At 40.5% G+C, this 25,915-nt stretch overlaps 1 protein-coding gene across 1 annotated transcript; it reads left to right on the forward strand.

The window, feature by feature from the left end:
• The first annotated feature begins 435 nt into the window (after positions 1-435).
• Positions 436-25,438, forward strand: nckap1l (NCK associated protein 1 like). The gene is made up of 31 exons (XM_035152868.2): positions 436-613; positions 2,314-2,424; positions 2,566-2,658; positions 3,180-3,236; positions 4,504-4,646; positions 5,219-5,309; positions 6,289-6,426; positions 6,905-6,953; positions 7,718-7,874; positions 8,697-8,753; positions 8,860-8,956; positions 9,109-9,218; positions 9,742-9,874; positions 10,003-10,084; positions 10,175-10,233; positions 10,325-10,470; positions 10,780-10,912; positions 11,216-11,335; positions 11,722-11,861; positions 12,574-12,705; positions 14,569-14,787; positions 15,283-15,413; positions 16,787-16,884; positions 18,090-18,183; positions 19,432-19,514; positions 20,258-20,338; positions 22,210-22,303; positions 22,388-22,504; positions 23,123-23,232; positions 24,092-24,181; positions 24,893-25,438. Exons 1-31 carry the CDS (start codon positions 524-526, stop codon positions 25,007-25,009), a joined length of 3,372 nt encoding a protein of 1,123 aa, XP_035008759.2. The 5' UTR covers positions 436-523; the 3' UTR covers positions 25,010-25,438.
• Positions 25,439-25,915: the final 477 nt, after the last annotated feature.

Here is a 25,915-nt window from a genome sequence, read left to right on the forward strand (position 1 = left end):
GCTGAATATTTTCACAGAGCAATAGGAAGTGGTTCAAACTATATGACAACAAAAGAAGTGCTGTAATAAAGAGGAAATATGACGTTTATTTACATAACAGTTTAACAGTGGTATGTTTTCTCTCCACCATTATATCAAAGAGTTAAATGATATATTTAAATTACATTAATAAAATAAAATTTCATAAAATGTGACTGAAAATCCAAATATAATTGAGAATTTTACCACAAACAACACTTCAGCCAACTTAACATTTTTTTATTTCTACTTAAAAAAAAACTCTTATTGGTTTTTATATGGTTTCATAATCAGTTTTTTAACCATACATCAGTGTATCTGAGGGATCTTGACACTTCTTGACACTTAGCACAACTCCGCTCGTGGCTCCACCCCCAGCCATGAGTCCCATGTGACCTGGCTCTGGGTGAGGCTCTGGGTGCACTTGTTTCCAGGGGTTCGACTGCTACACAGGACCAGGAGGCCAAGGCTCGAACGGAGGGAGAGGTGCAGTGTGTCCGCCACAATGGCCTACGAACAGAAACTGGCTGAAAAGCTTACCATCCTCAATGAGAGAGGGAATGGGGTGCTGATACGTATGAACTACATTAAAAAGGTGAGGGAGAAAAGGAAGATGAATCTAATGTGTGTGACAGAGAGGAGAAATAAGGAACTTCACTTTCGACTCATACGCTTTGTACATTTTTTTTTTAATGTGCTTCTGTGAAAGTTATTACACAGAACAAATATACAGTTTAAAGTAAATGTATTATTACATTGATACCGACTAAAATGAAAGTAACATTGAATAATCTGTGCTGCAAGTAAATACAACTCCTAAAGGATGCAAACAACATGTCTAGACCCAACTGTTTCTCAAAGGCAAGAAATGCTCCAGGAGCTGTTACTCAAACTGCAGCCATGATGCTGAGACATTATTCTAACTGTTTATAACAGTATTTTGTTTGTGCACCGGCTCAGGCGTAACAAGAGCGGAGTCTTTTAACTGCAACTGGGCTTTTTCAGCAAAGAGGAAGTGCAAACAGGAAATAAGTTTGAGACGACAGCCGCCACAAACCGAAGTTATTCTTCAGCTAAATGCTGTGAAACTTACACACCAGCATAGTGAAGTAGTCGTACAATACAATAATTTAACAGTCTTATCTTTTGAGAGCTCCGTAACGTAGGTGCTGCTGAGAAGTGGCTGCAAATACCGAGGGGTTGATGGTTGTGATGGTTTGTTTTGATGTGACAGAAATCTCTGGATGTGACAAGAAGGAGGAAGTGACACTCGGATCGTGAGAAAATAGAATAGGTTCTATCAACTGTGTACATGCATACACAAACATCCCCTTTTTCTGTCACCCTATCGGAGTTGTATGAAGCATGTAAAGGCACATAATGACAGTAATAAAAAGCAGTCCTGTTTTGGTTAATTTTTAAAAGATTAAAGATTCATGCCTCCTCAAGATGGCCTTATGGGAATTTCTTCAAATTTGGTACAATTGTTCAAAAGGACTTAAAGATTAATTGATTAGATTTTGGTGGTCAAGAACACCCATGGGTAATTTGTCATGTCCCGCACAAACATTCACTGAAGAATTTGGAGGGTCGCTGTGACTGTTCAACACCTTTTTTGCCTTGTGAACATATTATCTTAAGAACGCCTAGAGAGAATCCATTCAAATTCGCCACAAATATTAACTTAGACTCACGGATTAGCTGACTAGATTTGGATGGTCAGAGGTCCTAGGTCAAGGGGGCCTCAAAAAACTTGTTTTTGGTCTCTTGAGCATAAAATCTCAAGTCTGCATTTAGGTTATTTCTTCCACATTTGACCAATTGTCACTTGGACTCAAAGATTAACTGACAAAATGTCCTAACTGACCACATATGAGTCAGGGGAATTATTTTTTTTACTAAGACTGCACTGGTTGGTGCAGGATGACAATCATTCTCAGGAGCTGCAGCAGAGTATTCTACTGTCAGCCTCTGAAAAGCCTCACAGGAGCAGTTTGGTGTAAACTGTTCTGCTGAAGGTCACCTTGACAGTTGTTGTTGAGGGAGTTGGGGAGAACATTTCTTTCTCTCTCTGCCTGTCATCTTCTCAGCCTGTCCGGGATTCTGTGACTTTCTGCTGACAAGCGTGCTTTGCTCTAATCTTGCTGCACAGAGAGTAAAAAAATCCCCACTCAAATCCTGCCAAGCAGACCCACATGCAGTCGCTGCAGGGCAGGAGAACTCCCGGTGTCACGGGGTGATGTGCAAACTCATCGCACGCTAACATCCGTACCATTTCTATAACCTCTGTTACAGATCTGCACAGACCCAAAGCAGCGTCCGTCCTTCCTGACGGAGAAAGCCTTGGAGTCGGCCATCAAGTACATCAACAAGAAATTCCCCAACGTTGACTTCAGAGGAAACATTGTAAGTGTGACCCGGTGTTTATGCAACATTTTCTTTCTTACAAAACATTGGATTGTGTCAACATTGTGTATATATGTAAATTTATGTCTTTAAATTTATGTTAACACATTCCACAAATTGTTCAATCATTGTTTATCGCAGCAAAGCCTGACCAGCATCCAACGACAGAAAGCTGAAGTGATGACAGCCACATCCAGCTACTATGACTCTTTCCTGGACGTCATAGAGTTCAGGGTGATTCATTCATTCATTCTTTACATAAACTCCTCCAATATGTTGCTAAAGGCCGCTGACCATTCACAACAATGAAAAACAATCAAAATAAAATAAACACTAATACATTTTTTTGGGGTTTAAATGAGTCATTTATAAATATAGGAAAATGGCGGTGGCTCTTTTGTTTCTGATGCACAATCATTTTTTTGGTAATATTTTTCATTTCCAGAATACATTTACATATAGAGTGGTTTATTCTAATTCAGGAAGAAAACAGATTTTTATTCCAAATAACCGTTTGTTACACCCCCCTGCACATTTGCATGATTCTGTGATGGAGGTCGCAGCCAGGGCCAAGGCATCATGGGTATTTGTAGGAGTGAGAATATGCTAATCACGATGTTATGGGGATGTGCAGGTGTGCAGTGATTATTAGGCTATAAAATGATGACGTGTTGAGGAAATTGCATTTGAGGCTCATCATGGTTGAAAAGCTGCTTTGTTGCCGAAAGTTTTCTTATCTGATTCTTCTCATTCAGGATCATGTCTATGAGTTGCTGAACACCATAGACGCCTGTCAGTGCTTCTTTGATATTGTGAGTATTTACTGAAGTCTGACACAACATCTGCTGATGATTTTGACAATCACTCACTGTTCAGTTACTGTCAATACTGTGGTGTTTACTGCTACAGTACATGTTACATATTTCTCACCGCCCCCACCTCCTCCTGTTCAGTTTGTCAGGTTTTTTTTCATTATCATAATTAATCTGGCACCTCCACCCTTTTGCATTATGTATATCCTACTGTTTATTTCCGTGAGCTCTGTCTCCTGACATCTGATCCGCACGCTCGATGTGGCCATATTGAGCATCTCACGTATTTGGATTTATTTGGGGAGCATCTTTCAAGACCTTTCATGTCAAATATAACTGCAGATCTATTTGATCAAGCACAATTTTCACTGAACAGAATTTTTATTATTAAATCTTGAGAAACTATACATTTATCTTTCAAAATCCACTTCAAGCGGACAAAGAGATATTTTACTCCAAATCTTTTGAAATCTTTCTGATTATAAACCTGTAAGAAGAATAAAGTTTCATCTTTGATGGAGAATAATGCTGATTAAGATTATTTTCAGCTGATTCTCAGTTTTTATGCTTCTGCTCAGTGGTCAGAGCCGAGGCTTTTTGTCTGTGAGTTATCAGTCTATTCGTCCATCCGTCCAAATCTTTTGAACGTGAGATCTCAAGAACGCCTCGATGGAAATTCTTCAAATTTAGTCCCAACATTTAGCTGAGGTCATGGATAAACTGATTAGTACTTAATGCTAAAAGCTCAAACTTCAAGGTCACTCTGACCTTGCAAATCATGTTTTGGGGCTTGTGAACACGACATCTCAGGGACCTCGTGGGAATTTCTTCAAATTTGGCACAAATGTTCACTTAGACACAAAAGGTCAAAGGCCAATGTTTCACAAAACAAATCTTTTGGTCTCTTGGACACGATATCTCAAGTCTGCCTTGAGGGTATCTCTTGAGTTTTCAGTTGTCAAAAGCCAATGCTTGCAGTGAACTCATATGAGTCCGAAAAATAAAAGGGAAACATTTGTGGACTGAAACTGAACAGGGCTGTAGCTGAACTGTAGTAGGCATATGCTTCTGTCTCGTATATCTGTGGTATGATCCTAAATCATAATTCCCATGATTTCCCCAAAATTTGATTAAATATAGAACTTCACTTCTTAACACTGACAGTGTAACACTTGGCTCCATTTGGGACATGGATGTGATATAGGTGTGTAGTATGCTGATGTAGTGGGTTAGTAGTTTCAGACTACACTGAAATTTCTGATTTCAGGCGACCAACTTTGACTTCACCAAGAAGTACCTGGATCTGATAGTCACCTACACATCAGTTATCATAATGCTCTCTCGCATCGACGACAAGAAGGCTCTGGTGGGGATGTTCAACTGTGCCCATGAGATGACCAATGGATGCAGGTAAGACCACATGAAACTGCTCAAAGAAAACACACACGTAAGACATGTTGTTATGGATGCTGTTTTCAATTTACTCACCCTTATTGCTCAAGACAGCATTTGGTCAACATAGTCCCTGTATGATAAATAATAAAGGCCAATACAGGTTCCCACAGCCGCCAGAAAGAGTACTGTTATATATAATTATAATTTTAGTTGCCACAGACATCAACAGTCAACCACAAACCTACTGCCAGGTTGTATTCTGACATTTCGAGTCTGCCTGCTTTGCATGATATTTATTATTTATACATTCCAAAAACCACAGGTTGCTTTTCATAGTTTGAGACAAGAGCAGAAAACACAAACACATACATTTTAATGTAACATTTGACTTGCACACCACACACAGCTCTTCCCTGGGGAAGGAGCTGTTTCAGGTCTTCAGCCACCAAAAAACATTAGTAAATACTTAAAACATCAGTAAAAATCTCTACAGGTAAAGTTAGACTGATACTAATGCCATCAGTCAAACGTTTTACCTCTCTCTTGTCTCTACACTGATCATTTATCTGCTGTAATGAATCTTACAGTGACCTGTCCTACCCGCGACTCGGCCAGATGTTTGTGGAGTATGAGCATCCCTGGAAGAAGATGACTGAGGAGTTTGGCCCTCACACAAGGGTAAGTATCATACAGTCCATTAGTACACACAGGGTGCAAAGGTACAACAGCAGCTGATGATTTGCTTTAGTTGAAAGGTGGAAGGTGGCTCTGAAAAAGTGAAAAATTCAATTAAATCTGTGTTGATACGTTTTGATTATTCTTGTATTAAACACAGAACATTAGCACTAAATGATACAGACAGTGAAATGTTCATAGTCACCCCAATGGTGGTGGTTGAGGTCAGAGCTCTGAGCAGGCATCGCACATAATTAATTTACAGATGGTGCCTTGTGCAAGCAGAGTTTGTTACCTCTGAACTGAATTATAAGAACTTTTTTTCAAAGAACATATTTGATGTACTTGTACCACCTGGAACAAACAGTTCTACCATTAAAAAGCAAAACACAGACAATGTATGAGGACAAACATTTGCCTGACACTGAAGCTGTACCTTGTAAGTGCTGCACACAGAACCAACACAATGATATTAGAAGGGCACTCAGAGGACACATGACGATGCCAAGGCCCAACAGCTCCCTTATGAAAGCACATTTAAATTCTCTAGATCCAGATTCTTAATTGGATCTTGCACACACATTAAATATCAGTCCCCTAAAAATGACCTTTTTTTTCATCAACGTCCCTGAATTATTCTCTTAGAAATCAATGAAAAATGCTCTGGCCATGTTAAAGAAAGTGAGAGAAATTTGTGGATCCTTCCCCTGATCTGCAGCCACACCAATAAGTTTTGTATTTACTTGCTAACTAACAGACAGACAGACAAAACCTATCCTCCTCTTCTTATTTACTTATTTAACAACAGTATTTACTATTGTCTGTGTGGTGAATCATAAATTAGGCTTATGTACAAACAATCAAACCACAGGTTTTAAGCCTCCAGTTGATTTTTGAATAACGTTCTCCTTTTTTGTTGAACTCTCCCTCTCTCTTTCTGTCTCCAGCTTCCTCAATCACCGTCTTTCTTTCTGTCTCCTAGTCTGTGACGGCAGCGCTGCTATCGCTGAAGAACGTCTACCCACGCAGGAACCTGCCAGCGGAGCAGTGGCGGAATGCCCAGCTCCTCAGCCTGCTCAGCGCTCCAGCTGCCATGTTGGACCCGGCTTGTTGTGACACAGTGAGTCCTCCCCCCTGCCCACTCATTCCTTGTGTTTATCTCTGACAGAGGCAGAAAGACAAAGGAAAGGGGTCGCGTTGTAAAATGTGTTTTTTCCAGGGATGAGAGATGGTGTCACAGTCAAAAGAGGCAACAACAGTATTTCTATTGTCTCAGAAGGTCACATGCTAGATATTAACCTTGTGCCTTTTTCCCTGTCGTTCAGTTATAGGACTATAATTTAGAAAATTATTTGTTTTATTGATTCTTGACCTCCCTTGGTTCTCTCTTTTCTGCACCCTCCAGTTCTCTGTCATCCTCACACTCTATTATGGTCATTATGATGTCATGTTATGATCCCCCTTTTGTCTGTGGTTTCCTCATACAAGAACCACAGGAAATGAAAATCACCTCCAGGCAACCATTTCCTATCTTCACTATGAAGTTAGTGCATGTAATGCTATTGTAAATGTGCTAATACGCTTGCTGTCCACTACAGATAGCATGTGAATACTTGTCCATGGAGACGATGGAGCGATGGATCATCAGTAAGTATGACCCAACCTCACAATGACGTCTTCAATTATTACAAATTATTCATTATTCATTATTAATAAAGGATAATTGTAAATCCCCACAGAATTCCCCTCATGGCCTCAAAATTAAATGCAACTCTAAACCTTCCTTCCTCATTTCGTGATAGGGATCTGTGAATATGCTAATATAGCCCCATCCCTGCTTTCAGTCTCTCCACCCTCACAGTTACTAACCCCACCCACAAGTTGATAGGATTGGTTTCTTAGGTTTGTGACCTCACAAGTCCTGACTGTTGTTGTTTTTTTTGGCATTTGTTTACTGCAGTGTTAACTACTTAGCCACGGTGTTTTTCAATGGAGGTTAAGGTTAGGGTTAGGGTTAGGGTTGCGATTAGGGTTAGGGTTAGGGTTGGTGAATGTCGTAGAGACTTTGGAGTAGGCTCTACCCCCACTAATGCGGACATGCCCGATCTATTGGTACCACCTATGAGTTTCTACGACCTTGGTAAGTTAGGGTTAGGGTTGCGATTAGGGTTAGGGTTAAACGTTTCCTACCTGGGAGGTAAAATAAAAACGTTTCTGGGAGCATCAACTGGTGTGGACATGTCTTATAGATTCAATAACACCCAGTTCTCCCATAACAGTGATCTCTTTTGTGAAAAGGCAGTTCCTGTAACTTTAGCTTGTTAATAGTCCTAAAGCTCAATGATTTAACCACTGATCACAGTAGTAACAGTCCTTCAGGTAATGATTGTTGCCAAATGTCCTTCTCGCAGTCGGTTTCCTGTTGTGCCACAGCAGCCTGAATAGCAACCAGGCCTCCCAGGAGCTGTGGAAGATGGGTCTGCGGAGCGGCCTCTACATCACCCTCACCAGAGATGAAGTCCTGAACATACACAAAGTCTCCGAGGACCTGTTCGACAGCATCAAGGGGTACGGAAGCTGCACTGCTCCACTGTGTTCTCTCTCTTTACTTTGAGCTGCGGAAAATAGACAGAGCTGGTTAATTAAACTTTAGAGAGGGGGGATGATAGGTAATAAAGTCTTTATTGCACGCAGTATATCACACACTTAAATACGGATAATGGATTTTAAATTGTGCCATGAGTGAAGAGTCTGAACTGTTGATGGTCTCTCCTCTGGTCTCTTTAGTTGTGTGTTTAGTATCTAAGGCAAGTATTGACCAAAGTCATACCTCTACCAATAGGGTTTTCAGTGTTTGTCTGTCGGTTTGTTTGTAAGCAAGATTAGGCGAAAACCTTTTTTTCACTTTCTTAAACATTGGCGTTTTTATCATTGATATCTCAGAGAATAATTAATGGTTCATAATGAAAATGGTCATCTGACATGCTGAGGGGAGTGATATTTATAAGTGTGTGCAATTTGGTGCTGATCCAAATAAAAATCAGAATGTCATCAATTTAAATGTGGTTTCATAAGGGGACTGCTGTGCCTTGGCGGAGGTATGCACTCTACTGTGTGCAATTCTAGTTTTTAAAGTGTTTGTCTCTACAGTTTAAGATATGCACATGAAGTGAGATTACTTTAAAATGAATTTGGTCATAAAAAAACTCCTAAATTGTTCTTAATCTATTTCAAAATAACACAGAAGAAACAGAGTAATAGCAAGATTTGGGAACTAGCAAGAAGCAGCTTGGATGATACAGTGATTGATTGCCTGAAAGTCAGAAAGAAAAAGGGACGACATCTGTAACTGCTTTAACTTTAACCTTAACTGCCTGTTTTTTTTTTCAGATATAGTAAGCGAGTCGCAGACATCAAGGAATGCCGTGATCATGCTTTGGTCAACTGGTGAGTCTGGCAGGAAACTTAGAAACTTTTTCTAATATATCTTTATTTACTTTGAAATGAGCTGTGAGATCCAAATGTCCTTGTCCACTTCCTGTGTCATCAACAGCGGGGCTATGCACAGAGAGAGGAGGCAGTTTCTGAGAGGAGCGATAAAGGAATTATTCAACGTGCTGGAGGATGAACCTGGACTTCTGGGACCAAAGGTAGAAGTACAGTAATGAGCATAACAGTGGCACTTGGAATTTAAATAATTTCATTACTCCAAGTTATAACTTCAAAATGAAAATCTGGGTACATGACCTATGAAAAAGTCCTTGATCCAGCTCCAAACCTTGTTCCCATCAAACCCCCCAAGGCCCTGTTTGTCTTCATGGCTCTGTCATTTTCCCGTGACGAGGTCCTGTGGCTCGTCAGACACTCGGAGAACATGCCAAAGCTGAAGACGCCCGAGGACTACATTGACAAGTAGGTCATAGGAACAGAGGAAGTACACACCGTGGACTGATGTAGCTGAATGACACAGTGTCATGACACAGTGCAGAATAATCTGACTGTCAGTCTTCACATATTTCTCTATTCATTCATGGTGTCGTCTTGTGTGGCATGTTGTTACAGCGGTTGGCACCGTTTTCTCACAGCAAGAAGGTTATCAGTTCAAATCCAAGTTTAGTTAATGTGTGGAGTTCGCATATATTGGATGTTGCATGCTTGTTCTCCCTGTGTCAGATTGGGGTCAGGTTAATTGTAGACTCTTAAACGGCTGTAGGTGTAAATGGATGGATGGTGCATTCTCAATCCTGACCCCAAGAAATAACAGTAAAAAAATAACAATCAAGTTTTCCTTTGCTGCAATAAAAAAATCCCCAGTGCAGCAGCTGTGCATATTAGGTTTTAGCAATGTAATTATCCTAAACTGTGCCGGAGAGCTTTTGCGACGGAAGATATGTGCAAATATTTGGTGTTAATTTGCTTTTTTCCATTTCCCCAGTCAGATGGCGGAGCTGCTGTTCTACATGGAGAAGCTGCATGGTCTCATGAAAAAGTACAGTTATGTAATACAGCGCTACCATGTTCAGTACCTGGCACAGTTTGATGCCCTGGTTCTCAATGACACCATACAGGTATACTGACACTGTACTGTGCATTTCTTTTTGCCATTGTTTTAGATGCAGATGTTGCCAAAGTGGAAATAGACAACAATACATATACAGTATATATATATTAAACTTTGTGTCTCTGTCCATAACAGAACATGTATGTGTGTCCAGAGGAGGAATCCGTCCTGTTGAGCTCATTTGTCTCAACACTGTCTGCTCTCTCTGTCAAACAAGGTTACAACAGCAACTTACTATAATATATTTAAAATGAGAAAAATAAATGAATGAAATGCTTATAATGATGAATGGAATTTCTCTCTGCAGTGGAAAACAAAGAGGAGTTTGATTTCCGAGGGCTTAGACTGGACTGGCTGAGATTACAGGTACACAGGTTTATTGTTCAAGTGCAAAATCATATTTGACGACTCAAGATGGAGACACATATCAACATGAAGCCTCCTTGTTGTATTGTAGGCCTACACAAGCGTGAACAAAGCCCCACTGCTGATAAAGGAATACCCCGACTTAGCGAGGGTGATGAACTTGATCCAGTTTCACACCAGGATGGTGGACAGTGTGGACGAGCTGCTTCAGGAGACATCTGAAGTGTCCATATTCTGGTCAGTCTCTTCTCTTCTCTTCTCTTCTCTTCTCTTCTCTTCTCTTCTCTTCTCTTTGAAGGAATATATCATACCATAGACTATGTATAAAGATGGACGTCGCGTCTCCACTTCCTCCCACTATCCAGAAATTAAGCTAAAATATTATAGATATAGACGCTGCCATCTTGTGCATTTGGAGCCAATCACGAGTCAGTCTCAGCCGTCAATAATGATGTTTCACCGCGTTCTTATAGCATCAATTTACTCATTGTCTACATGTCTCTCCTCTCCTCTTGAAGAGTTTTGTTTCTTTTTTTCGTCTCCCAGCTTCTACTCACGTGTCTTTGAGAAGATGTTCAACCAGAGCACGGAGGAGGTGACCATGAAGCACTACCTCATGTCCTTCCCTCTGGTCTGTTCCCACTTCCACCACTGTGGACACTCCCTCTGTCCAGAAGAGGTCAGTGTTCTGTCATCTGCAGCAAATCTACTACAGAAATCATCGTCTGAGTGAAAGTGAAAATTATATAATATATATCTTTTTTGTAGTCTGTTCAAAATGTTAAGTCTGCTTGTTTGCAACTTTTCTCAGTTACCTTAAGGCTGTCACATTGAAATTGGGATTTCTTGCTTTATACTTCTCCATTGTCCGTTTGCAGTGTATTTCTCCATGAATCTATATTTCTGTACTGTTTTTGTACTTTTATTTATATGCCAACTTTGTCCTCCACACTCACACACAGCTCTGTGTCTGTGTTTCCAGATAGAGGCCATGGAGAAGAGGAGTCTGCGCCTGTGTGTGACCTTCCTGGAGCACATATCCAAGCAGACCGGCAGTGTGGTGGTAGAGATATGTGCTGAGCAGTGCAACCTCAACAACCAGGTGGAGTCTTTTCCCAGGTTTAAAGAAACCAATTATGTGGCGGAGATCGATTCTGTCAAACTCCATATCCAAACATAATCGCTCTGTGGTCACAGCTCGGCACGTGGATTTAGCCGGAGGCGGCGGGTAGAGTGAAAAATTTGAATAAAACGATAAGACGGGGCTAGAACTCTGCTGTTGATTAAGGCCGTGTTGCTTTTCCAATCCCCTGAGGAGAATATTACAAAAGCGTTTACATTCTGAAAGATTTCTTGTGACGTGAACACATAACTGCCGCGTTTCGGTTTCAGCACGTTTTCTAAATATTTGCTTACCTGGATTTTTTTCTCCACTTTCTTCTCTCTAACCCGAACCCATCTATCTCTTTCCACTTGATAACCCCTCAGCTGCTGCCTTGGCACTGTGCCGAGACCATCAGCGCCGCTCGCCACAGAAAGCAGAAGAAGCCGTTGCCAAAGAAAGGAGAGGTCCAGAAGGAGAAACCGGGCGCCGAGAGCCTGAGGAAAGATCGGATCATCGTCACCAAGTCAGCTCAGCTCATATTTCCCTCATTATCTCTAATCTCTTCCTCTTCTTATCTCACGCTGCCTCATGCTGCAATCATTTTCCTGTACTGGCATAAGAAGTTGTAATTAATCCATCCCCAATTTCTGGAAACATGCAGCATTATCACCATCATTATCTGCAGTTGAATAAACGCTGTGTTGGATTCTGGTTCTGTGAAGGTTAGGGTTAATGCATGTCCATGTCTTCAGAGGTTTTCAAATCACTTTCTTCCCCCCAATGACACGTTTCTTACTTTAAATTGTCGGGATGAAGATGTTCTCCCCTGCAGGGAAGAGATGGTTGTGGACTTTATTACCCTTCAGCGTTGACAGGTGGTGAAACACGCCATTAGAATAAGTAACTAAACACCTCAGACATTTGGAGAAACAGTTTTACTGGCAGCACATTTTATTTCGAGACATTGTTTCAGTAATATTCTGTATATAGCCACAGTCAGAAAGCACCTTAATTAAATCTGTAGAGTTGTAATCCTGTCTCTCTCCCTGCTCTCAGTTTTCCTCCCCTCTGCCCCGAGTTTTACACTTTTCCAAAACGTTTATTACCTTATTTGTCTGAGAACAACACATCCACACTATAGTCATTGTCAAAATATTTGTCCTAAGGATGCATCCTCCCTCTTCTCTCTCTCCCTCATCTCTCTCTCTCTCTCTCTCTCTGTCTCTATCCTCCAGTTTTGACAAGATGCATCTGACGCTGACAGAGCTCTGCTCCTCCTACAGCCTCTGCAGTGAATTCATCGTCTTCGACCACATCGTCGTCCCCACAGAGTTCCTCCTCTCTCATCTGGAGACGTATCTCTCTGAGTATGCCGAGTGGGGATAGAGGGAGTATTATATTTGATGGAATAAATAGAGATGATCTGATGAGACATGATAGTGTATAAAAAGCCCCCGAGGGTACATGAAAACCTTTTACCTCCACCAAGGCTAAACAATCCTTTGCTAGCCTTGTTTTTATGGTAGAAATATAAACACATCTGCACTAAAATGTACTGGTTTCTTCTGAGGCCCAGGAGCCATTCCTCAGGTGAAAACATAACCTACTTGGTGGAGGTGATTACTGTCCGAAATAGTCTAACTACAAACATTAGGATCCACTTCATTTGTGAGAGAGAAACATACTGGCCATGTCACAGTGTTTCCTCTGTTAGAGCATTAATGTGCAGTACAACTGTGCCTCAGTGTAGCAACATAATGCCCCAATTTTATCTGTTTTTCACACTGCTGGCTCAAATCACAGATAATAAACTAGAATGGCTCTCAGTAGAGCACAAACCTCACTGAAGGCCTAACACTCCCCTTAAATTCAATCAAGATGTGCACACCAAATGTGCCTTATTTTACATCAACATCCATTAATCATCCTCTGGGAAATCAGTGGTAGTGACGAAAACTGCCTCACGATGTTACAAAATATTTACTGGGCCCTGTCCCCTGTCCCCTGTCTCTTACCACATCCTTCCAAAAAGTTACATGGCAACCAATCTATTGATATCTGTGTAATCCTGTTAACCAGCAGATGAAAACATAACCCCATTGGTGGAGGTAGTAAAGATGGACGACATGACTGCTCCCCAAAAGTGAAGCCAAGGCATCTTGATTGCCCCTGGTGGCTGGCTGCAGCATAGGTCATAACACTGGTTTCCTTCAAGGGACATGGACCAAACTAAAAAGTCAAAGATAACGTCAGATAAATTTTACTCAAACTTGGTTTCCGTCATTGTAGGTGATTCTTTTCTCACTGATTTTTGTTTGGATTGGATTTTTCAGAAAAGTTTGGATTTAGTTGTTTTTTTGATGCTGTGAGTACAGGGTGAAACATCATGATTGACAGCTGACTCGTGATTGGTCGAGTGTGGGTCATCAATACCGAGGCTCCATCCTGATAGTTACAGCGCAGTCTCCAAATTATGTTGTAGGCACTAGATGGTAGATACTAAGATATTATGGCTTCATTTCTGTATAGTGAGAGGAAGAGGAGCCATGTCATCCATCTTCATACACAGCCTATGGCTCAAATACTCACATGCATGCTGTCCACTCGCATTTAAAGTCAAAAACATCACAAGATAGATTCTCTTCGAATCATCACCCATTGAAAAATCTGCTTTCAGTTTATTTTTCATCCTCCTGAGTTAGAGAATAATTTGGAGCTTGCCTCTTGTGAAATGTCTCCTCCATCACTATGATGAATCCTGCTTCCCTAGCCGATTCCTCCATGTCAGGCCACATTGCCCTCACTTGAAAACAAACTTAAGAGGAGATCCGTCATGTCACTCCCTTGCTCTGTGTCATTTCATTGTTAACTGTTATTTAGATTAGAGCTTGGTACCGGGGCAACCTAATGTTTCTGTGTATATGCTCTGCTTAGTCTCCCTGTCTTAGCTGATGATTATCTCCCCTGTCGCCCTAAAATTAGCGCCCTCGAGTAGCAGCATGCTCCCAGTGACCCCTCCATAGCCAAAATTGTAAATACAGTCTAGTCAGGGAGAGAGGGACCCGAACACAAAAAATAAATCAAAGTGCAGCGCTGCCTCGGAGCAGTGAATGCTGACCTTATGAGAGTGGTGCCATGTCGCCACGGCTCGTTTAACCCGTCCCATCTGTCCGACACTGAACCCACTCTGGGCCGACGATAAGTGACGTCGGTGGAACATGTTTCCGCAGGATCATCGTGAGAATGGCCAATTACAACCAGACCACCCAGGAGATAGCCCGGCCCTCAGACCTGCTGGCAGGAATCAAAGCCTACACATCCACCCTGTACAGCGTCTCCAGCTACATCAACGTGGACATCACCCGGCTGGTGAAGAGCGTCCTGCTGCAGCAAACACAGCCGCTGGACTCACGTGGACGGCAGACCATCACGACCCTCTACACTAACTGGTGCGTGTGTGATGTAAAGACTTAGTTTATCCACTTGTACGCTGTTCAAGTGTCCATTTAAAACACAAGTATCCAAATATATAACAACTCACTGACCCCTAAATCATAACCGACGTATATGGAAAAGCACAGGAAGGATAATCACACCGTTTTTCCGTTGCATCATCAGCAGCTTTTTAAAAGGACAGACTCTGTATTATTCTTGTATTAAACTTAATATAAACAGGCACAGTTAATGATGTAGAAGACCGTTGCATAAGGGAAAATGCTACAGTTCACTTTGAATACTTTGAGTATATTTAAAGGTAAATACTTACTTACCTTTGCTTAAGTAGAAATGTTAAAGTTACTTTTAATTAAGTTTACTTCAATTTCAGTTAATTTAAATGTTTGATTACTTCCTCCCCCACGGTTGATGCTTGTTATTTGTCTCTCTCTTTAACTTTCTTTAATTTACTTGTTTCGGCTGTGGATTAATTTTTTTCTGCATCTCAGGTACCTGCAGAGTCTCTTGCGTCAGGCCAGCAACTCCATGATCGTCCACTGTCCTGCGATGTACTGCTTCGTCAACCAGACGACTGATAATGAAGCGAATTTCAGAGCAGAGGAGTACTCCGATATTTTAGGTCGGCCCCAGATCTCAACCACACTATTTCAATCTGCAGCCTATTGAATGTCAACATGTTAATGTGAAGCTTATCATTTCTGAAAGCTCATGGATCTATTATCCAAATTACAAGTGCAACTTTTTTCACTTGCTGTGTTTACACTATAAAGAATACAGTAAAAAAACACTTTACTCACATTACTGTAAAAAAATTTTTAGTGATTCTACCCAGAGTAGTTTTGTATTTTTATGGTATTTTGAAATAGTAAGAAAGAAAGATAATACAGTTTTTCACTAGTCAGTGTCACTGAAGCAACAAAGTTGGGTTTGCCATGAAGTTTGCATTCATGCATTTATGCTTTTGTTGTCACTGTAAACAAAGACATTTTCAGTCTTGAAGTCTGACAACAATTTAACATTTATTTTCTCTGAGAGAATTTGAATGACAAGTCTTAGAAGGGATCAGTAAGAAACTAACCCTTTCCTTCATTTTTACTTTTCGAAGACGCTTGTTTTTGCACTTGACATCTTCAGAAAGTTCCCCTGCACTCTGAGGTTTCATGTTCAGGGGCCTCACAGATCCAAGAGATGACTCACTCGTTTCCAAAGACACAACTGTGCTGATCTCGTTCACTCCTGTGTCACCACATGCAGAGCGAGCGTTATTGCTCAACAGCTTGTTATTGCCGTGGTGTGTGGCTTTTTTTCTTTCACGCTGCCTGTCATGTAGTTTATTCTGACACTGCCTGATTAAGGTAAACTTAAAGTATTCCTTATCATCTCCCCCTGCTCGTCCGTCTCCTCCACCACAGCCTCCTCTTCCTCCTTCGTGTCGGCCTGCAGGAGCAGCGCACCTCCTCGTGACTGTGTTAAAGCTGTTTTCCCTCCACTGACCTTAGCTGACACACACACACAAGTAAACACGGATATAATTCGCACCTATGCTCAGAGATGCGTTCACGAGGCTCTCATAGACCTGGTACCTTGGAGACCGCTGCACTCCGATAGACGCCCCCTCACACTGTCATCATCGTTGTCTATATTTACTCCACAGTGACTCACTCTCGTCTCCATTAACCACCTCCACTTTTAACCACACACGTCCTTATCCATACACATTCAGGCAGAGATGTGGGTGACAGGTCTGATAGCGGCAGTTGTCTCTCTCTCTCATTGATTCAGCTACACTCACAAACCAATTTCAATCTGACCCTTGTCTTATTACTGTAAATGTAATGCAATGGGGTGGAGGTTCAGGTTGATCCTCAGCTGAGTTTCATTCGGTTTGGGTTGTGCCTTGCTGCTCGACATCAACGTTAATTCAAGCATCTGTCGATCCCTCGTCACCCTGCTGTCGTCATTCTTGAATTATTCATGTGACCCTCTGAACAGAGCTACAGGCCCTGGCGGAGCTAATCGGTCCATATGGCCTGAAGTTCGTGAGTGAGAACCTGATGTGGCACATCACCTCTCAAGTCAGCGAGCTGAAGGTACAGTATGATGCAGTGGGCTCTTTTCAGTTTGAAGTTCATGTAGATCTAATAGTGAGGTGATCTGAGATATCTGCTAAAATATAATGACTTAATAAATTAACCTTCCTGAACCTGGAACATGGACAGGCATTGAAAAACCTCCCTCAGGTTGTAGTGAAGTGATGATGCACCTATACGTGATGGTATTTAGAGTCTCTTGATGAAAACACCTGAGCACTACCTGTTGCTTATTTTAAGATTATTCTGCTTGACCAAGGCAACATGTAACATTAAAAACAAAAAGCTGCAAGAACCTTAATTTTATGCTTTTTTTTACGGGTTAGGATGTAAAAGAAATCATTGCTATATAAACTGAAGATACATTAGCACTCCACCTTTGGATCATCTTCATTACACGTGTGGGGATCTTTATTTTAAAATGTTTGTCCTTCCATGTGTATTTTCATTTTCTGTAAAGAAATCTCTTTTTCTCTTGGTTTCTCTTATGTTAATATACATTGATGAAATACATACTAAAATATACATATATATATATATTCAATCGTTTACAATATATTACATAAGTTAATCACTTGAATTTATCGTATGGTAATGGATCCTTTTTATGAAGGGCTTCAACCATGTTGCATTCACCCATTCACGCACACATTCATACAGTGCATCTATACACTGTAGGCACAGGCAATTTGAGGTTGAGTATCTTGCCCAACGATCCTTTGAAACCACTTTCATTTTACATTTACACATCGTACATTCACATGGAATAATATTGTTTTATAAAGTAAAATAGTCTGTGTCAAAAAGAAAGATTCACGGATAAACTAAATCTATAAATCTATATCTCTGATCACAGGGGTAAATCATATAACAGTTTCTTCCGTGTAGAGAATTAAATTGATCCGTCTCACGTTTTGTGGTGTGTATCTACAAGCACCTTTGTACTTTTAATTCATCTTGTCAAACTCGTGTATCTCTTTAAAAAACAGCCGATCGTCACGTAGAAGAAATCACTTTGTGCTGCTGCACTTTGTTCTGCTGCACTGCGTCACGCTCCCGCACCCTGACACCTATGATTGAAGTGAGGAGTGGCCACTGCTGCAGCTCTGAACCCACCGACAGATCGGTCACAGCTATGACCTATAACTCCCACCTGAAGGTGATTTTTATCGCTTATCTCACTTCTTTTTTCCCCGTCCTGTCAGAAACTGGTGATTGAGAACATGGACACCCTGGTACAGATGCGAAGCAACTTTGATAAACCGGACGAAATGGCCAATCTCAGAAAGAGGCTGACAGGTGAGAAGTGGAGAGATAAAGAGGAGCAAGATGTGAAGGAGGAGGTCAGGGGATGAAAGGGAAGGAATTGAGATGTGAGACTGGAGATAGAGGACAAAGTGGAGGAGCAGGAATGTGATGACAGGGAGAAGAGGAAAAACAATCAGAGGTGAAGGAGGAGTATAGATGAATCACTCCGAGCAGGAGCCATTATCACTTCTATGCTTATTGGCAAACCATTATTTGGCTTGTATGAGCAGAAAAGCAGGACCCTGTTCATAAACATTGTATTTCTCTTATAGAATGATCTTTAAACACAAATTAGGATTCATTTGTTATTCTTAAACACTACCCTGTTTATAATGTGTTCACATGCATAAAGAACTGGGCCTGCATAACAGTTATGTGAGGTTTTCAGTGTTGAAAAGATGCTGTCAGGACGATCTGATGAGGAGCAGGAAGACATCAGTACTTGCAGACCACATGTCCATGTGCAAAACAATAAAAGTGACAAAATTAACAACTGCTCAGTAGAGCACATACTTCCTCCAAGGCCCAACAGTATCCTTATATTCAATCAAGCTGCATCAAATTTAACAAACTCATAGATATCAAGCCTCTAAGTATGAGGATACATACATTTTTCTCTGAGAAAATGGTGAAAATGTAGGGGAAAAAAAATCCCAGATCCGCCCCATGATCTGAATTCGCACCAAAATTGTATGGCTTCTTTCATGAACCACACTGCATCCTTCCACCAAGTTTCGTGGAAATCTGATTGGAAGTTTTTGTGTAATCTTGATCACAAACATACAAACCAACCAACAAAGAAATCGGCAGGGGTGAAAACATAAACTTCTATGTGGAGGTAAAAATACTAGAAGAAGTCTCTACTTAGTATATAGTACGATCAAGATCAAGCAAGTAAGATCAAGTAAAAAAACTGAAATAATAAGAAATCATAAGGATCAATTTCTTCTCCCTCTGAGGCTGCAATCACCAAATAATTTCAACAATTTCCCTTAATATCTTTACAAAGCTTACAAAAAAATCTAACGGGTGATTCACGATCTTAATACTTGACCTTTCCCAGAATGGCACTCTTGTTCTATTAAAGCCCACAGTATCAAAGTTATTTGAATATAAATAATCAGAGGAACTGGTGCCTTATTCACCCTGTGTTGCTTTAGAGGGCACACGGGTTAATGTAAGTGTATAATACACACTTTGATTTGACTGAACTCTGATCTGTTTCATATGCACTTGTAGGTGGAGAGAACGTGCTGAAGAGGATGACGATCATCGGGGTGATTCTGTCCTTCAAATCAATGGCACAGGACTGTCTGAAAGATGTAATGCACAATATTATCTTTTGATAATGTGAAATATCTTAGATAGATGATTGAATAGTTTGTAATACATTGTCATTGATATTCACAAATTAGAAGAGAATTATGCTGTGTAGGTTATTATGTCAACCGAGCAAACTCTAACATTTAATCTATTGATGAAATGTCGTAGCTGAAAGGCTCTAATAAAGCTTTCAGTGGATTTTAAGTTAATTATAGCTGCAGATTTAGTAGCTAAAGGGTTTCGCGGGATGCAGAAATCGATTTAGAAAGAGACTTCGTCTTTTATATTCTGCACACTTTTCTCCCCTGTCAAAACCTGGTGCCTACAGTACCCATAATGCATGTCAATCACAGACGGCCGTCAGTTCAGCCCCACCCAGCGCTGACTCAATTGACATCAGTTTATCAGATTTCACATATCTCTGTCTGGAGCCGCGTAAACTTACAATATCAGTAGTAGTACAACACTATTACAGTTGTAACCATGAAACCTGTGGGCAGAATCTGATGTGTAAAATTGATGGAGGTCCCATTTAATATATTTTAACTTTTTAGTCTTTTGCTGTAACATCTCAAAGTATTTTACATGTCTAAATCAGAAATAATGAAATATTACAGGTGATTTATGGCTCAATACTGTGCTAACCTGTTGTTATATAAAGCTGGAAAAGAAGTGACCTTGACCTTGACTGTATGTAAAGGTCTTTCCTGTAATATGTGTGTTATATTATCCATTAATCTAGATCCTACATAAGCACTGCCCGTATCTGATGGGACCCATCGAGTACATGAAAGACTTCATCTCCCCTGAAGCCGACATCAAGGTAAAACACAGCTTTTAGCATCTATATGTTGAGCTCCCACAGAGGAGTAAAGTGCTATAAGCAGGTTTTCACTGTGCTGGAATCATCCCATCACTGTTTATGAACAGTATATTAACAGTTTATTTTCAGAGGGCAAACATAATGTGGGAGACTTTTGAATTTAAAACATACAGTTGTAGTCATATTCATCCTAATGTATATTTACGTGTGGGACTTTGGGGAGCGTCATCAGAGGTTAAGAACACAGACCATGCTGCTCAATGTGTAGCTGAATGTAATCTGTCTAAATAATAGACAGTGAGTAACAGTAGAATTGAACCGGAGAGATGCAAAGAACCATTTTTTGTATCCTCCAGTACCAACCAAATTAAATTCCTTATCTCCCTCTGGAGATAAATCTGTGCGGCTGTGGCTGGTGAACTCCCGCTCCCTTTACTTACGTCTGGCCTCTGAGTGAGGAATGACAGTCGTGCCACAGCCCGGGCCAGGATAACCCCAAAGACGTCAGCAGCCCCCTCTTGCCTCCGTGAGAGCGACTGTGATCGCTGCTGCAGCGCTGCACTCTAAACCACATCAGTGGAAACATTTTGCACAGACAGACCAACCATCCGTGCAACCACAAATAGGCCAAGATCAAAAACCTGTGTCAAGACAAAGATACTCGCTACTGATCCAGTGTGCCTCCTCATGGCAATGACTGTGCACCACTTTCATTCTGCAGCTTAACATGCACAGCACATAGTAGAGCAGCCTTGGCTGTGGTTTTGTGGTGAAGCAAATGGGCAATAAAATACGACAAAACGATGAACATTTAAATGGTGCGTGAAATTTAACCCCGTAAACATCAAGTCATTGGAAACTCATCTTGTTCAGCTGAACATTGTTCTGACTATACACAACTTCCTTTTAATTTCAAAGTAAAAGAGTACATATTTCATTTACTGGTACTTTAATTGAGTATTTCCATTTCATGCCATCTGCTTTTGTGCCATTCTTTGCTACATTACAGACAGATGCACTACACCTTTTACTCCACTAGATTTAATTTTCACCTATAGTTACTAAGTTACTTTACTAATCAAGATTTTACAAAACATAGGATTGTCGTTTGATATATTACTGTACTGCCCGACGGTAAATAGTTAAAATTAGCTCAACCAGCGTCAACATTAAAACATACTTACCATGCTTATATTAATGCATCAGGAGTGATACTTACTACTACTTGGGTTTTTGAAACTTGCAAAGTTCTTGTTTTACTTGGTTACTTTTTGTATTTAACAAAAAGATACATACAGGAAGCTACCCATTGTCATTTCTTCACCGATGGTAATATGTCAGATGACTTTGTTCGTCTCTGCTATAACGTCCCGGGCAAACAACATATGCTAAAACACAGCTAGCCAGCTAGCTACACAGCTGTTTGCTATTGGTCACTCGCAAAAGGTCACGACTATTCGTTGCCATTTCCTGTGTAACATGATTAAAACTTTAACACATGACCTCATCCGTGAACTTGATTTGCACCTGAGTCACGTCAGGATGATTTTCATTGGCAATGGTGGTGAAGACAACCATTCCCATGATCCCACACTGCTTCATGACGTCGTCAATCTAGGTGTTTTTGTTATTGTTTAGATTGAGAGACCTCCAGTGGCCGAAGTTACGTGTTATATACGTTTGAATTAGAATGGGGTCTTTGGGTTTATTTCATATCGTCTAAAACCATAGAGTTTCAGTGAAGACATAATGCTGATACAGAGAAAAACATGTCAAATAATGTTAAACAGAAACCTTTTACTACTGCATGTGAAAGGGATTAAATTGTACTTCATGTCAGTGTTATGCCTCTTTGCTTTATGACCTTACAGGAGACGCTGAGTGTTTTTGAGTTGGCGTCCGCCGCAGGGTTGAGATGCAGCATCGATCCTGCCCTTGTTACAGCGATCAACAGTATGCTCACAGGTAACGCTCAACCTATTAGTGCCATTCCTGCTGAGTCATCAGGAAGTGAGAGGGTTGTTTCATCTTTTAATGTTGTACCCGCAGACAACACGTCCATCGATGAAGAGTACAAGCTGTCCTCTTTGCTGCTCGTCTACGTCGCTGTGTCCCTGCCGACACTGGCCCTGGACGCCAACTCGTCCTACAGCAGAGAGCACGGAGGTTCATATTCATTCATTCATTTTCATCTGCTGCAACCTGCTTGACAGTGATTAGTCTCCAGACAGCCCTCAACCAATTACCAATCACTTCTCCTTCCAACTGCTGATAGAGGATAAAAAAACAAACTCCACCCTGAAACACTATTAGCATCTCTGTGAATCATACTTTCCAGTCTGACTGACGTGGTCCGAAGCCGAAGTATGTTGGTTAATGTGAAACACGTTTCTGTTGAGAGACTTTTGTTTACAGATAACTTTGGCTGACGTGCATCGATACGGTTACTCTTGGCATGTGGCCGTGCTGACCCTGACTGCCTGGCTCCGAGCCTGGACTGCAACATTAAGAGCAGCAAATAGCCAAGATTTCTATCAAGGCACAGGGTGGCGTTTGTCTCGGATTGCTTTCTTTGTCTCCATTTTCCACTGCCATGTTTGAAACATATTTACCCCGTGAGCCTGAGGAGATCTGCTCAGAACACTTCCTCTTACGAGTCACAGCTCATTAAGTTAATTTCTCTAATCGTCCGACTACAAAAACATCCTCTGTGAGGCTAAAGTTACAGGACACGCTGTTTCATTCTCTCTATTTCTAATGAATTCTGTATTCTTATCTTCTCAGGCCACAACAACAACATCCACTGTTTAGCTACAGCTATCAACCAGCTGGCTGCCGCCATGTTCACCGTTCAGAACAAGAACATAGAGCAGCACCTCAAAGAGTTTCTCCTGGTGAGTGACAGACGTTTTATTACCTTTCCTACAATTTCAAGCCAAAAAACAATAATTCTGGCCTCATAAATATGTTAATCAACACAATGGTTCCCAACAACTCGATCTAAATCTAGATCTTCAGTCTCTGTAACTGCTGAGAGTCTAAGAGGACAAAATGCTCAATTCATGTAAAATCTCATAGATCTGCACCCTGTAATGAGGGGTCTTAAGTGGAGCCCCACTGATATGAATTTTCTGGGGGACAATATTTGGCAGTTACTAATGTTCAGGAATAAAGAAATTCCACTACTGATATTGACCAATACGTAAATCTAAATAAAAAAAATTCAATTATTTCTTATATTTAAAACTCTTATTACAAATAAAGGTAATTGAGGCTTGATATTTTACATTTTAAACCTACACTTTATTATAAATAATTATAAATAAAACACATAACACAGTTACCACCAAATATTTAGAACCTGAATTAAGACTTCAAGACAGTGCTTATCTTTCCTGCATTGTTTATTCTGTAAAATGAAAGTTTTCATATTGAGGCTTATTGGCAAACATAAACTCCAATGTGTCTGCAAAAGGTTTATATTGGCAGATTTTTATTGATTCAAATTGGTCAGGCTCCAGTCTAAAGTAGATATCGACTCATTTTACACAATCACAAGCAAAAACTATTTGGGAACATTAAATCCATGATTTTCTTAATGACTGTATTATACAAATGATTTCAATAAAGCCAATAGATATCAACATAAAATGCGTATTCAGTGTTTTCTTGGACCCATTTTGCCCCAGTCCAGTCCAGTGCTGTAAAACGTTTTAGTTGTTTTGATCCGTCTCTTTTTTTTAAACCCCACAGATGGCCTCCTCGACTCTGCTCCAGCTGGGACAAAATGTGGAGAGAGTGGAGGTGAAAAACCGAGAATCCGTCTACCTGCTCCTGCACATGGTAGGTCTGCCACTAATCACTTTCACAATAAGGCACGACTGGGTTTATAATTTGACTAATGGAAACAGTCTATGATTCATTAATTGAAGCTATTCTCTGTACAATAAGCCATCAAGCCTGCAGCGGCTTCTCTAATGGCTTATTTCTAATCTGTAAGGCAATAATAAATGAATCATTAACAACAAAGTCATTAGTGAAAACTTTAAACCCTTTATATTAAGTCTGCATATTTTAAAGTGGGAGTGAGGTTTAAAATGGATGGAGAAGAGCTTTTCATTTCCAAACTACAGATGAGTTTCTATTGTTTTCAGCCATAATTAAAGTACATTCATTTATTTGGTCCTGATCAACAATCTTCTCAAATCCTCAACAAACTACAAGGATTTTAAACTGTAGAATATCATTATATTCCAAACAAATTTAAAGTATAAGACAACATTTCCGTGTGTTGTCGACAAATTTTGTGAAAATACCAAAACCAGCAAATCCTACTAACTAATAAGGAAATATTTCCTCTGTAGTCAAAGTGTAATGCAACTCATCTGTGCCAGCTCCACTGCTCAGCTGCAGTATTTTCCCCGTTTAGGGTAAAATTTGCCAAAAACGACAGCTGCTAATCTTCTTTAGAAAACAGATTAAGATCAGCAATGGGAGCACGTATACAGTTTTGTCGACTTGAGATGTGATATTTTCCAACACTGGTTCATTTAGATCGTGGAGGAGTCTACGTTCCTGACTCAGGACATGCTGGAGAGCTGCTTCCCGTATGTCCTGCTGCGGAACGCCTACAGAGAGGTGTACAAGTCCTTCATCATCACTATGGGCTGAAGACTCCGATTTATTTATCCACCCGAGTATTTTAATGTTAGTTTTTTTTTGCACTGTTCAGCCTCCGATTCACAGATCCTCACATTCTCTGTCTCGGATATATTGATCGCAGTTTGTGCTGAAAACGTTTCCTGTGAGTCAGCTCTACATTATATACATACATACATATTTACTTGCTTTCACTCTGCTGGTCCACCAGTGTAGATTTAAAACCACAGTGTAATAACTAATATCAGCTTGAATCATTCAAATGTTAATAGGTTATATTCTTTAATCCCTTTTATATTTTGTGTATTAGTACCATATACACAATTTGTGCCACCACTTAAAAAAACACATTAATTATGAATTTTATAGATTGTTATTTCAATAGTTGGTGTGATATATTTTTGTTTAGAAATGTCCGACAAATAAAGATGATAGTTATTAGCTGTTTGTTTTCTGTTGGTGTTCCTCTACTTCCAGGCTGCTCTCCTCCCACTGTTCTCTTCTCCTTCCTGAGTGGATGAGTCTTGTCCTCTTCATATTTTATGTATAATTTAAATGATGCCCTCCAGTTTTACAGAATCAGAAACAGATCCTGTTAAAATTAAAGTTGCCCTTGACCAGCTTGTTCCTCTTTTCTTCTTTTTCTTCCTCCCTTCTGTCTCCTCTCCATTCTGGTTACCACACTGGAGACAACAATGCCCACATCAAATGTGTGTGTGTGTGTGTGTGTGTGTGTGTGATGACCCAACCTTCTCACAAGAGCTCAAGAGGTTCAATTCCCTCTTGGGCAACACTTGTGTGAATACACAGATGTACGCTGATGAATAAACAGACAACAGATCTAACAGCAGCTCATTGTCCAGTCACACACTCGATGCAAAATGAGTGAGTGTGTTTGTGTTAAAGGCTTAAAGTCTC

This window comes from Hippoglossus stenolepis, chromosome 3 (assembly GCF_022539355.2).
Source record: "Hippoglossus stenolepis isolate QCI-W04-F060 chromosome 3, HSTE1.2, whole genome shotgun sequence".
Lineage (NCBI taxonomy): Eukaryota > Metazoa > Chordata > Actinopteri > Pleuronectiformes > Pleuronectidae > Hippoglossus > Hippoglossus stenolepis.